The sequence below is a fragment of the Somniosus microcephalus genome, chromosome 32 (assembly GCF_052327205.1).
Source record: "Somniosus microcephalus isolate GS21.2 chromosome 32, FLI_Smic_1.0, whole genome shotgun sequence".
NCBI classification, from domain to species: Eukaryota; Metazoa; Chordata; class Chondrichthyes; order Squaliformes; family Somniosidae; genus Somniosus; species Somniosus microcephalus.
Genome location: NC_141018.1, coordinates 19154753 through 19169864, shown reverse-complemented (window position 1 = coordinate 19169864; position 15112 = coordinate 19154753). Strand labels below are relative to the sequence as shown.

Genomic DNA, 15112 nt, shown 5'->3' with positions numbered 1-15112 from the left:
ACGGAGCGGCAGGTGGCTCGCGGGGCAGTAACTAACGGGGAGGTGGCGGGCAGGCGGGCGTGGAAATCGTCCGACTTAATTGTCACGGCCTGTTGCATCTTTGATCGCGGTGTCCGTGCCGCGATCTGGCCATCCGGCACTCCTCTGGTGTGCCGGGGCTGCTGGTACGGTACACCGCTCCCCGGCGGTCCAGGTAGGGCCCCGCAGAGTTGTGGGCTTGGGCCCTCCTCTTTAATGAGGGGAAGAGCCTTCCATGCAGCAGCGCTACGTGGCCCAGTGCGGAGCGCTGCAGAACACACCGCCCCGATATTCGTGGTTAGCGCTCGAAGAAGGAAGTGGAATGTTTGAATTGGTGCCAAATCCCTCTTGAGGTGCTAAAACTGAAGTGAGCGATCGCCGGCGCTATTTTTCGCTGGGCGCTAACTTTAGCGCCCAGCCGATGTTAGATCACGAACTAATTTTCCCCCCTATGATTCCAGTGGTCGCCTGGCCGGCCTCCCAGCTTCCACCCTCCATTAACTTGAGCTCATCCAAAACTTGGCTGCCCCGTGTCCTAACTCGCACCAAGTCCCGTCCACCCATCACCCCTGTGCTCACTGCCCCGTGTCCTAACTCGCACCAAGTCCCGTTCACCCATCACCCCTGTGCTCACTGCCCCGTGTCCTAACTCGCACCAAGTCCCGTTCACCCATCACCCCCTGTGCTCACTGCCCCGTGTCCTAACTCGCACCAAGTCCCGTTCACCCATCACCCCCTGTGCTCACTGCCCCGTGTCCTAACTCGCACCAAGTCCCGTTCACCCATCACCCCTGTGCTCACTGCCCCGTGTCCTAACTCGCACCAAGTCCCGTTCACCCATCACCCCCTGTGCTCACTGCCCCGTGTCCTAACTCACACCAAGTCCCGTTCACCCATCACCCCCTGTGCTCACTGCCCCGTGTCCTAACTCGCACCAAGTCCCGTTCACCCATCACCCCTGTGCTCGCTCACATACACTGGCTCCAGGTCCAGCCACACCTCAATTTTAAAATTCACATCCTTGTTTTCAAATCCCTCCACGACCTCATCCCTTCCTATCTCTGTAACCTCCTCCATGTCTACAAGCCTCTGCGATCTCTGCGCTCCTCCAATCCTGGACTCTTGCGCATCCACCATTGGTGCTCCCATCCTCCATTGATGCGCCTTGCCTTCAGTTGCCGAGGCCCTAATCCCTAAACCTCTCCGCCTCTCTCTCCTCCTTTAAGACGCACCTTAAAACCTACCTCTTTGACCAAGCTTTTGTCCTAATGTCTCCTCCTATGGCTCGGTGTCAATTTTTAATCGGATTATGCTCCTGGGAAGCTCCTCGCGGTGGTTCACTACGTTAAAGGTGCTATATAAATGCACGTTATTGTTGAGGAGTTGGGAACTAAACATACAAGCGGTCAAGGAGCCTTTGATTTTTGCACAGTCCATATACAAGAACATAACAGTGCACGGAACAGAAAAGGCCATTCACTCATTAGGTCCCCTTCTTCCAAACAGCCTGCACGAACTACGATATGGTGGGCTCTACCCCATACGTTTAATCTCCTCAGGGAGAGTGGTGCATAAATACTCCCTGAACTACAATGGTCATCGAGTGAAACTCCAGAATATTCATCCCTCCTGACAACGCCACTATTCAATGCTGGCCTGCTGCCCACAAGAAAGATACAGTAGAATGAAGTTGGGTTTATACACTGCCCTCCACATCCTCAAGACACCCAAAGCACTTCACAGACAAATAATTACTTCTGAACTGTTGTTGTGCAGGCAAAAGTGGCAGCCAATTTGTGCACAGCAAGATGCCACAAACAGCAATGAGCCGCTAATCTGGGGGTGGGGGGGGGGGGGGGTTTAGTGCTGGTGAGGAGGAGAAATGTTGGCCAAGACACTGGGCTTCTCTGAATAATGCCATTGTCATAAATCGCAACTTCTACAAGAAGTACTACTGAACGGCCAGCTGAGGGCGCCGCCCGAGGAGTATAAATACTCGGGCGTGGGCCCACCTTGGCCAGAGACAGTCTGGAAACAGGAAGCTAGTGACTACTAACTAGACCTCCATGTTTTGTTAGAAGTCGATTAAAGCCTTGCTTTATGTACAACCAAGTGCCTAGTGAGTCTTTATTACGTCAGCCATGAAATGTTTACATTCAGCGGAGCAGATAGACGGGACTTCGGTTTAACGTCTCGTTAGACTAACAACCACACGGCACTCCCTCAACACTGCACTGAAGTGTAATTAACTCTAGCAATGACCAAGCAGTTTACCCCTGTCAAACCTCTGGGTTCTTATGACCTGATATTTCTTGCACGGTAAACTGAACACTTAGCGGCTTTGTTCTCAGACAGATTAGTAATCCCCACGCCCTGAGAGCTAACCAATCTTGCCTTGCATGACCGATTTCATCCTTCACCCTAGCTTTACATTTGAAAATTAATGTTCTTGTTTTGCTATCCGCCTCCATAAATACACAATGTTCGAGTATTGTTCGAAACAGGCTTTTGTCTTACTGCATGGACAGAGTGTCAGAAATACCATGGAAGCCACCACCTGTGAACAAAGGCTGCTCAAGGCGCAATGCATTTAAAGAAGGCTCGGGCAATGTTCTGCACGGTCACTGACATGAATCAGTCATTCATGAAAGAAAGACTTATGAAATAATACTGAGCGGCCTATGGGTAGCGCTGTCCAGGGAGAGTATAAATACTCGGGCACGGGCCCAGCTTGCGCAGGACATTCTTAACAGGAACTAGTGAAGGACACAACTAGACCTCCATGTTGTAAACCACTTTGTTTAACGCTTAGACCAAGTGCCTAGTAGTTTTCTTACGTCAGTCACCGTGAACAAATATGAAATGCCCAGGTAAAAGTGGTGGGTAACTCCGTCACAACTGTGTGTACGCTTTAGACAGTCACTTGGTTCAATCACCGTCAATAAACAGCATCGTTTGGATTTAGCAAAAGAAAGACTTGCATTTCTATAGCGCCTTTCACGGCCACCGGACGTCTCAAAGCGCTTTACAGCCAACAAAGAACTTTTTGGAGCGCAGTCACTGTTGTAATGTGGGAAACGCGGCAGCCAATTTGCGCACAGCAAGATCCCACAAACAGCAATGTGATCATGGCCAGATCATATTTTAGTGATGTTGGTTGAGGGATAAATATTGGCCCCAGGACACCGGGGAGAGCTCCCCGGCTCTTCTTCAAAATAGTGCCGCGGGATCTTTTACGTCTACCTGAGCAGGCAGGCGGGGCCTCGGTTTAATGTCTCATCCGAAAGACGGCACCTCCGACAGTGCAGCGACAGTAGCAGCCAAGGATTCCTTGCAGTTTGGCTGATTGGTTCTCACTGCAAGTGCTACGTTTAGACCAAGAGGTTCCTCTTTCTCCACTAGGTTAGCGGCATAGAAGGGACGCTGTAATGGGTCACATGGGATATATGACGCAGAAACGGGCCATTCGGCCCAACCAGTCCATGCCGGAGAAGAAAGCTAAACTGCTTCCTGGGTAGGGGGGTCTTCATCCTTAAGCTTTCCGTGTCTCAATAAGAACTGGGGGAGGTGCCTTTAAGTGGATCAGTAAAGGAAGGCCGTACTGAAGTTATTATAGACTGACATGGGACTTCACCTTTCTGGCTTTCTTCATTGACAACCTGGGCTGCCCCTTGTGGTACAGGGGTGATGCTCCCATTTGACGAATAAAAAAGGAAATACAACACAGCTAATCTATTTATAACTCTCTCGGTAACTGAGAAACCATACAAAACTCCTTCACTGCACCACACCTCCGCAAACGATATGTTCTTGTGTGGTTTCCAAAAGAAAGTGTTAGAGAGAGTCAACTTCTAATGAGCTGATATTTTCCTGGCAGTTGTGCTTCTTTACATGTGTTATGGTATCATATGTACCCTACATAGATGAGCAGGTGGTTTTGCCTCCCATTCTGGAGGTGACCCATCGCTGCTATCAAAAGCACCAGCCAGAACAGATGTCATCATATTCAACTCCTGTCAAACAGTGCATGCTTAATGCTTCTATAAATAGGCCCGGTGTGCCTCCAGCCCAACTAGAACGCAATCTTAGATGAGGTCATCCTAGACGAAGAAGGCACTTACCTCAGGAAGGGCTTCACCAGCCAGCTGCTGCGTTGGCGAGGCTGGTTTCGGGCCTTCCGCGGGGTCCCCGTGCGCAACTGGCGGCGGAGTCTTCGCTTTATCCTCGGGTTGAATGACTGCCGGAGGACGCAAGGGCTGGAAAGTGGGTCGTGGCGTCGGATCTGCAGCGCCGGCGGGAGAATCGAAGTCCTCTTGAGCCCCTTTCCCAGATACGTCCGCGTAACTTATGCCAGACCCTGAAGGTTCGTTGGTGTTGCTGGACTCTTTCACTTCAGAGGACTGCCGGGCAGCGTCGGTTACGCTGCTGTCAAATGTGTCTTTATTTTGAATTTCTGAACGAGCACAAGGCATTGCAATATCCATTTCGGTCCCTGACGTTTCCATATTTTGCAGATCCTCGGATGCTTTGCCTTGTGTAGGGTCAGAGTTCGGCATCGCCCCCATTAAGTATGGCACGTCAATGCCCTCACTTGAAAGAGCCTCCTGAGGGTTAGTGGGGTCCTGGAGCTGGGAGTTAGCCTCGTCCTTCGTCTCTGTGACTTGAAGTAGTTGTTGCTGCTTGTGCTCCTTGGGTTCCTGAATAGTTTCAAAGTACATATCTTTCATAGAGAAATACACATCCCTGGCAGGAGATTGGGGACTGGAATACGATGGCTCTTGATCAGTGGCTGACTTTGCATCCGTTGTGAAATCAGTCACTTCAGATTCTGCGTCCTTGGCTGACCGGCAGTTTAATGGCGATAGGTCCTTTTCTTTGCCGGTATGCACACTTTTTGGACTTGAAGGAACTACCGAGTGTTGCCTCCGTCCTAACATCACTGATGATACCTGCTCATCAATCTCCATGTAATCCCCAGACTTAAAGGGCTGGGGATCCCCACGTGACTTGTTCCTCTTCAAAGTATCTGGGAGGCACTGTGATAAAATGCCTGGGTCCTTGTTCCTATCGACCCCATTTAGTGCACTTTCGTCGCAGATGCCCCGCGCATGGTCCTCTGCTTTCCCCACCAACAGCTCGCCCTCTTCTTCCGAAAGCCTCCTCTTTTTCTTTCGCGCTGTAAACTCCTTACCTGTGGGTCGGGCAACAAGCTCAGCTGCTTCGTAGAGGTAGTCGCTGAACGAAATGCCATTTTCTACCAAGTCCTCCAGTGAATTATTCGCTGGCGGTTTCCCGTCTTTAACCACGACAAGCTGGGCCCCTTGGGGACCCGTCAAGTAGCCATTCTGAACCTCAGGCGCTGGAGCAGTCGGTTGGTCCGCCGTATCAGCGCTCGGCGTAACCGCCATGTTCTCGTGCAACGCCGCCTCTGGGTCGGGGATGCGCACTTTGACGCTATCCTCTTTACTGCTCGAAGGGCCAGGTGAGTTTGCGTGAGCCTCGCCCTGTGACTTCCGTTTCCGCTGGAGCCTCTCTGGGCTCACCGTCTTCAGGAGGTCGCGACGCTGAGCGTTGGCTGCGTGCGCCACGTTCTCCTTGCCCCTGGCTCGAGTCTCCTCCAGCTCCCGCATTTTAGTCTCCGCTTTCTGCTTAATCCTGGCGAACCATCGCTGATGAATCTGGTATTCATTCATGGTGCCAACCTCCAGTATGCCAGAACAGGACACAATTCCTTTGTTGTTCCTTGCAGAAGCCTGGTAAACAGCTGCATCGTCTTCCGTACACCTGTTGGCACAAACGTTTCTTGGTTAGAAGCAGCTTCCCTAGTCTCACCACATAGAAATATAGAAGATAGGAGCAGGAGTAGGCCATTCGGCCCCTCGAACCTGCTCCGCCATTCAATGCGATCATGGCTGATCATCCAAATTCAGTACCCTGTCCCTGCTTTCTCCCCATATCCCTTGATCCCTTTAGCCTTAAGAAATATATCTAACTCCTTCTTGAATGTATTTAATGAATTGGCCTCAACTGTCTTCTGTGGTAGAGAATTCCACAGGTTCACCACTCTCTGGGTGAAGTAATTCCTCCTCATCTCAGTCCTAAATGGCTTACCCCTTATCCTTAGACTGTGACCCCTGGTTCTGGACTCCCCCACCATCGGGAACATCCTTCCTGCATCTAGTCTGTCTAGTCCTGTTAGAATTTTATAAGTTTCAATGAGATCCCCTCTCATTCTTCTAAACTCCAGCGAGTACAAGCCCAATCGACCCAATCTCTCCTCATACGTCATTCCTGCCATCCCAGGTATCAGCCTGGTGAATCTTCGCTGCACTCCCTCCATGGCAAGAACATCCTTCCTCAGATAAGGCGACCAAAACTGCACACAATACTCAAGGTGTGGTCTCACCAAGGCCCTGTACAACTGCAGCAAGACATCCTTGTTCCTGTACTCGAATCCTCTCGCTACGAAGGCCAACATACCATTTGCCTTCTTAACCGCCTGCTGTACCTGCATGCTTACCTTCAGTGACTGGTGCACAAGGACACCCAGGTCTCGTTGCACTTCGCCTTTTCCCAATCTATTGCCATTCAGATAATAATCTGCCTTCCTGTTTTTGCCACCAAAGTGGATAACCTCGCATTTATCCACATTATGCTGCATCTGCCATGCTTCTGCCCAATCACCCAACCTGTCCAAATCGTACTGGAGTTTCTCTGCATCCTCCTCACAGCACACACGCCCACCCAGCTTTGCGTCGTCTGCAAACTTGGAGATATTACATCTAGTTCTTTCGTCTAGATCATTAATATATATTGTGACTATAACATAAGTGAAGTCCAGCAAGCGAGTGTTCAGTTTGCAGAGATACAGGCATTGAGATGTGCACAGATGTGGGGAAATATCAGATGAAGTTGGGTAGGGGGCAGGGGGTAGTCATTCTCATAGCTGGGTCAGTGAAGGAACACAGGAGCAGGAGGAGGCCATTCAGCCCCTCGAGCCTATTCCGCCATTCAATTAGATCATGGCTGATCTGTATCGTATCTCCATCTACCCTTCTTGGTTCTGTAACCCTTAATACCCTTTGACATGAATCTGGTCATTCATGTAGAAATGAGTTATGAACTAATACTGAGCGGCCTGCGGGTGGCGCTGTCCAGGGAGAGTATAAATACTCGGGCACGGGCCCAGCTTGCTCAGGACATTCTTTAACAGGAACTAGTGAAGGACACAACTAGGTCTCCATGTTGAAAAACAGTTGATTAAAGCCTTGTTTAATACTCAGACCGAGTGCCTCATAGTTTTCTTATGTCACCCTTGCCTAACAAAAATCTATCAAACTCAGTCTTGATGTTTTCAATTGACCCCCAGCCTTAACAGCCTTTTGGGGGAGAGAGTTTGAGATTTCCACTAGCCTTTGTGTGAAGAAGTGCTTCCTGACGTCACCCCTGAACGGCCTGGCTCTAAGTTTAAGGTTATGTCCCCTTGTTCTGGATTATTCCGCCAGAGGAAATAGTTTCTCTCTGATCAGATGATCTTAAACACCTCTATTAGATCAGCCCTTAATCTTCTATACGCCAGGGAATACAAGCCTAGTCTATGCAACCCGTTCTCACAATTGAGCCCTCGAAGCCCCAATATCATTCTGGTGAATCTGCGCCGCACCCCCTCCAAGGCCAATATATCCTTCCTGGGCTGTGGTGCCCAGGACTGAACGCAGTGCTCTAACCAGACCAGGTGAGGTCTGGGAGAAAGTCACTTAGTTGTCTTCACAGTTGATGTATGCCTGAAGGGTGACCCGATAGAGGACTTGAGGATTATGAAAGGGTTTGATAGAGTAGATGTAGAGAAGATGCTTCCACTTGTGGGCGAGACCAGAACTAGGGTCCATAAATACAAGAGAGTCACTAATAAATCCAACAGGGAATTCAGGAGAAACTTCGTACCCAGAGAGTGGTTAGAATGTGGAACTCGCCACCATGTGGAGTAGTTGAGGCGAACCGAGATGTATTTAAGGGGAAGCTAGATAAGTTCATGAGGGAGACAGAAATAGATGGGGTTAGCTGAAGAGGGGTGGGAGGAGGCTCACTTGGACCATAAACACTGGCATGGGCCGGTGCTGGAAATACTTTGTAACACTTGGTAAACGTCACATTAGGTGAAACCAAAGCCTATTAAAACAATCAACGGGCACGTTTATATTGAACAACCTTCAAAGTCAGATTCTGTCATTTTGGATACAGATTTGAAAAGGAAAAATTTGCAGGACTATGGGGAAAGTGCGGGGAGTGGGACCGACGGGGGTGGGACCGACGGGAGTGGGTGTGACAGGATATCATTAAACCTCAGGAAGGCAAGGCAGACTAACAAGGCACTCACTGGCCCTAGATTGTAATATTTACAAACATCTTCTTTAAATGGTCTTCCTGTTTATGCTTCTCCTCTTTAGATCCCCCTGCCATTCCACACACCTCCTGCAGCGAGCAGCCTTTCACTGGTCACATCTCAGCTGACGGGGTCCTCAAGGGCACACTTTGCACCTGCTCTCAGCTGCTTTACCCCAGCATAATATGGGCTAGCCGCGGCTCAGTAGGTCACACACTCGTCTCAGAGTCTGAAGGTCATGGGTTCAAGCTCCACTCCAGGGACTTGAGCACCTCATCTTGGCCGACACTCCGGTGCAGTCCTGAGGGAGCGCTCTCTCTGCTGTCTGCAGAGTAATAGGAACATCCCAATGTTGGGGAAACCAATAGCACTTTTTTAAATTAGTTCGTGGGATGTGGGCGTCGCTGGCAGGGCCAGCATTTATTGTCCATCCCTAATTGCCCTCGAGAAGGTGGTGGTGAGGTAGAACCCGTTGACCCCCAACAAAATTCCAGAAACCAAGACTGAACTAATTGCCTTAATCTCCAAACACATCAGCATCAGATTATGCAGACCAGACCAGAGCCATATCAATAACAGGTACACCTGTCACATACCGGCCAGACCGGGTAAAGACAGCAGATTTCCTTCCCTAAAGGACATTAGTGAACCAGATGGATTTTTACAACAATCCACCATTACTGATATTAGTTTTTAATTCCACATTTATTTAATTGAATTTAAATTCCCCAGCTGCCATGGTGGGATTTGAACTTATGTCTCCAGATCACTAATTCAGGCCTCTGGATTACTAGTCCAGTAACATACCCACTATGCTACCATACCCGTTGGTCGACCCATGAAAATGTGAGCCTAAGAACTTGCCTTCGGTTTACAGGAATGTTTCAATAAAATAAATACAAGGAGCAAGTCCCCGTGTAATTCAGAACTGGGTCTCCGCGAAACACAACGGGAGCAACACCGGACAGGAAGTGAAAGGTGTGCAGAGGTCGCCCTCCCTAGATGGGACCTGTAAAACTAGACAGTGTAAAACCGTCATAGTGTCAGCCAGTGGCTCAGTTGGTAGCACCCTCGCCTCCGAGTCAGAAGGTTGTGGGTTCAAGACACTCGAGCACAACGTAGGCTGACACTCCAGTGCAGTGCTGAGGGAGTGCCGCACTGTCAGAGGTGCCGTCTTTCGGATCAGACGTTAAACCGAGGCCCCGCCTGCTCCCTCAGGTGGGTGTAAAAGATCCCACGGCCGCTATTTCGAAGAAGAGCAGGGGAGTTCTCCCCGCTGGCCTGGCCAACATGTATCTTTCAATCAACATCACTAAAACAGATTATCTGGTTGTTGTCTGTGGGAGCTTGCTGTGCGCAAATTGGCTGCAGCGTTTCCTACATTACAACAGTGACTGCACATCATCGGTTATAAAGGGTTCTGAGGTTGTGAAAGGTGCTATATAAATGCAAGTCTATCTGTTATTAAAGGGAAGCTAGATAAGTACACGAGGGAGAACGGAATAGAAGGATAGGGTGAGATGAAAAGAGGCGGGAGGAGACTCGTGCGGAGTATAATAATCGACCTGATGGGCCGAATGGCCTGTTTCTGTGCTGTAAATGTCTATATCGTTCCATGATAATGGACGTGTAGCAGGGTGAAACAGAGGATGGGCTTGATTACAAATTGATTAAACAAGGAGACTAAAAATTAAAGAGTTTCCACTCGATTGCAACCTTCTGGTTACTCCAACTTTAATATACAAATTAACCAATCCCTCAAATAATTGTATAATAATGGATACCTGAGAGTGATTAAAAGGTGATTAGGTAGTTTCTATATGGAATAAGTAAGGGATACCTCAGGAGGGTTACATGGCTGTAGTATAATTGAGGAGTTTGGATGGTACTTACATACAGTAATGGATACCTGGGAGTTAATTACAGGCTGTAATGGAATCCAGGGCTAGAGGTTCCGATCAGATCATAATCTGGGACAACAAAGCTTAAATGGATTATAAGCATTGTCTGAATCCTGATGTTAGATTACTGCTCGAAAGTCACTCCCTGCCATGTATTACTTTACATAATGTTTACACCAACTGTGTCTTCACTCTCACTGGGACTGACCATTAGTTATGGGGACATCATTGCTTCAGGTGCACAGAGAGATCATTTACTATTGATTGTCAGGAAATTGTACAATTATAGGATAGTACAGAAGGAGGTTATTCGGCCCATTGACTCTTTCGAAGAGCAATCCAGTCAGTCCCACTCACCCGCTCTTTCCCCATATCCCTGCAATTTTTTCTCCTTCAAGTCTTTATCCAATTCCCTTTTGAAGGCTACTATTGAATCTGTATTCACCGCCCTATCAGGCAGTGCGTTCCAAATCCTAACCACCCGTTGCATAAAAGTTTTCCCTCCTGTTGCTTCTGGTTCTTTTGCCAATCACCTTAAATCTGTGCCCTCTGGTTATTGACCCTTCAGCCATTGGAAACAGTTTCTCTTTATTTACTCTATCGTGATTTTAAACACCTCTATCAAATCTCCTCTTAGCCTCCTCCTCTACTATATACAGTATACGTGGATCGGCCATTTTTGGACAGTGGCAGACAGAGAGCTTAAATACATTTTACACGACAGTTTAAAAAGCCTTTTCTTAATGTCACTATTTTCCCACTGAAATCGCATCCATTCCACTCACCCCGCTGTCAGCCTGCTCTGATTGAATATTGATTAAATGAAAAGGAAGACTGTCATGGAGTGGAATTCAGTCCCATTTTGGCAGTAGTTTTTCAAAGCAAATTAAAGTTTGTACCAGTGAAAGTTTAGAAAGAATAAGTGTGGGGAAATTTGGGGCAGTATCGCAGTGATGCCGAGGGTGCTTTGCACTGCACTGATCATGTACTGTACACGATTCAGCAATACTTGCTGGGCACTGCAGGAGTTTTATCTGTCAATCAACCCATGCTATACCTCACTGTGGGATGCTTGATGGGGCAGAGAAGCAGGGGTTTGACTTTGCAAGATACCTGTACCATATTTCACCTGGATTGCTTTATAGTGCGGAGTAGAGAGAGCTTCACTCTGTTTAATCGATGCGGTATCTAACCTGGGGAGTGTATGACTGTGCGTGGTAGGAGGAAGCTTTGGTTACAAGCATTTTTCTATTGATTTTTCAAAAGTTTGCATGCAGGCATATAGTTTAGATTGCACTGTGCTTGCAGGGGTGAGGGGGGTGTACCCGTTATTGATAATGACTATGCTCTGATGCGGATATGTGTTTAGAGATTAAGGCAATTAGTTCAGTATTGGTTTCTGGAATCTTGTTGGAGGTGGGAGTGGGGACAGGGGGAATAGAGGTCAAAGGGTCCTACCTACATTGATCAGGGGGCTGGCTGGTTAGAATTAGTAAATCCAGAGGGTATACTCTCCATTTAAACTGAGATATCCACCCAATGCTGTGTCTGGTTCAGAGGTGTCTGATAGGGCAATGTACAGTGAGGTATACTCTACATTAATCCAATTCCATCTCCCACCACAGGCATCCCTCACCTCCACCAGCAAGGCGATAACGCACTCCGACACAAGAGACAGATCATGATGTTCATACATTGCAATCCATTGCTACTCTTACTTCCACCAGAGGTGGCGCTGTAATTTCCAAAAACTAATAGAATAAGCAGGCTCACTGTATTCGCCGCTCACGATGCGATCTCCTCCACATTGGGGGGGGACCAAACGCAGATTGGGTGACCGCTTTGCGGAACACCTCCGTTCAGTCCGTAAGGGTGACCCCGAGCTTCCAGTCATCTGTCATTTTAATTCACCACTCCATTCCCACTTGGACCTCACCATCCTCGGCCTCTTGCATTGTTCCACGGAAGCTCAGCGTAAGCTCGAGGAACAGCACCTCATCTTTCGATTAGGCACTTTACTGCCTTCCGGACTCAATATCGAGTTCAACAATTTCAGATCATAACCTCGGCCCCTATCATATTTTTATATATTTTTTATCCACACTTTTGGTTTGTGCCTTTTCCTTTTTTTTCTCTCTCCCACATGGCAGCTGTCTCTCACTCTGCCGGCGCATTTCACACTTCATCTAGAGCCATTGTTTGTTTCTTTACCTGTCCTATTACTATCTCGTCTCGCCTTGAATATCTCTTAATGTCTCTTCACCTCTCCCAGACCTTCCCTTTTGTTCGATAGCAAAATACAGGAAACTTTGTGCTATCCGGAGGTGAGCTATCCGGCAATCTGGAGCCACCGGCAAAAATCAGCAGCCGTTTTTTATTCTTTTTGTTTGGTTTTTTTGCTTTGTTTGAACAGTCAAGCTGTGCAAGGTCTGTAGCTATAGCAACAGCTTCAGCTACAGAGCTTTAGGGCCACACCCGAGTGTTTAGAAGCTGTTGCTAAGCAACAGTTTGTTGTCAAATACGGAGTTAAGAATCTCCGTATCTCTCAACATTAACTCTGGAGAGTACGGCAGTTTTGAGGCAACGGCAGCAGCTCGGTCCCGTGGGTGCCGGATAGCACAAAGTTTCCTGTACTGCAGATGCTGGAAATCCGAAATAACAGAAAATGCTGGAAAAACTCAGCAGGCCAGGCAACATCCGTGGAGAGAAATTAGAGTCAACATTTCGGGTCAAAACCCTTTGTCAAGACTAAAGAGGCACAGGGAATGAAATAGATTGAGGCCAGGCTGGGAGAGAACAAAAGAGGAGACATTAAGAGGTATTCAAAATGAGACGAGATGGTGATAGGACTAGTGCAGACTTTTGTTCTTTCATCCCCTCCCCCATTTCCCAGCCCCCAAACTTGCTTCTTAATCGGTTTCATTTCCTGCTTTTTTTCCTCAGTCCTGACGAAGGGTCTTCGACCTGAAACGTTGACTCTATTTCTCTCTCCACAGATGTTGCCTGGCCTGCTGAGTTTTTCCAGCGTTTTCTGTTGTTATTTCGGATTTCCAGCATCCGCAGTATTTTGCATTCGTATCAGAATAAGCAGCCCTGTTGTTTTTGCTTGCTCCAGGAGGTGGCACTGTAACCTCTCTCAGCCTGTTACAACAAAATATACCAGGGGGCAGAACATCCCCTTTGGGCAACAGATAGGCGCATAGCACACCTGAGCATTCGTACACATCCCCCATATGAAGTTAGCAAATATTGGAGTGACAACAATGCACTGAGAGGAAATCTGGCCCGACTTGACTTTCAGAACAAAGGTCTAGGGGCCATAAATACAAGATAGTCACTAATAAAGCAAATAGGAAAATATCAGGAGAAACTTCTTTACCCAGAGAGTGGTGAGAATGTGGAACTCGCTACCACAAGGCGAATAGCATAGATGCATTTAAGGGCGAGCGAGATAAATACAGGAGGGAGAAAGGAATAGAAGGATATGCTGATAGGGGTGGGAGGAGGCTCGTGTGGAGCATAAACCGACATAGAGCAGTTGGTCCGAATGGCCTGTTCCTCTGCTGTAGATTCTATTTAAAGATGTAAATGTGCTGAAAGCAGTTCAGAGAAGTTTTACTAGACTAATGCCTGGAATGGGCGGGTTGTCTTGTGAGGAAAGGTTGGACAGGCTAGGCTTGTATCTGCTGGAGTTTAGAAGAGTAAGAAGTGACTTGATTGAAACATATAAGATCCTGAGGGGTCTGGACAGGGTGAATGTGGAGAGGATGTGTCCTCTTGTGGGAGAATCTAGAATTAGGGGTCACTGTTTAAAAATAAGGGGTCACCCATTTAAGAAGAGTAAAACAAGGTTACACTGCAGCAGGAGTAAATTGGCACAGCAGGCAGTGGAAACCAGTGTTCTAACCAATCAGCAGGGGTGACTCATTTGGCTGTAAACAAACAAACAGTATAAAAAGACCAGTCCTAGTGCGAGCAAGCACTGAGTGCGAGTCATCAAAGAGTGCTGTGAGTTTGGGTAAGTGTGAGTTAGGGTAAGTGGGGTGTTAGGTGCTCTTTTCAAACTTGAACTCTGTGGGTTGTAGTTAATAAGGCCTTTCTGGTGCAGAGTGACTGTTGGTAAACCATTTAACTGGTGTAACTAGAGGGATTGATTTAATTTAAATCCAATTAATTAAAGGGGATACTAGCATCTAAAATCGGGCAGAGGGTGTCCATAACTAACAATAAAAAATTTAATTAATTACATAGAATGGAGCAGGTGATGTGTTACTGTTGCGAGATGTGGGAGCCGGTGAACCCCATTGAGGCTCACGGTGATTACGCCTGCGACAAGTGTCTGCTGCTACAGGAACTCCAGCTCCGTGTTGATGAGCTGGAGTCTGAGCTTCAGACACTGCGACACATCAGGGAGGGGGAGAAGTACCTGGACTCTGTGTATCAGGAGGCGGTCACACCTATGAAGTGAATTAATTCAGATGTAGCCCATGGTCAGGGACAGGACGGTATGACTACGAGTGAGGCAGGTACGGGGATCTAGGAGGTAGAGCTGGAGGAGCCGCAGCCCTTGCTCTTGTCCAACAGGTTCGAGGTTCTTACTCCCTGTGGGGACAGGAGCAGGGACTGCAGGGAGGATGAGCAACCTGGCCACAGCACCGTGGAACAGGGGGCCATTCAAGAGGGGGGAGTAAATAGAAATGTTGTAGTGGTAGGGGATAGTATTATTAGGGGGCTAGATAGAGTTCTCTGCAGCCGAGAGCGAGAGTCCCGAAGGCTGTGTTGCCTACCCGGTGCCAGGGTTAAGGACATC

At 48.2% G+C, this 15112-nt stretch overlaps 1 protein-coding gene across 1 annotated transcript in view; it reads right to left on the bottom strand.

The window, feature by feature from the left end:
- alpk3a (alpha-kinase 3a) overlaps window positions 1-15112 on the bottom strand; it is an 87407-nt gene that overhangs the window by 42669 nt on the left and 29626 nt on the right. The window contains exon 5 of the mRNA XM_085972198.1: window positions 4140-5802. Coding sequence (XP_085828324.1) covers window positions 4140-5802 — 1663 coding nt within the window. The remainder of the gene's footprint in view (window positions 1-4139; window positions 5803-15112) is intronic.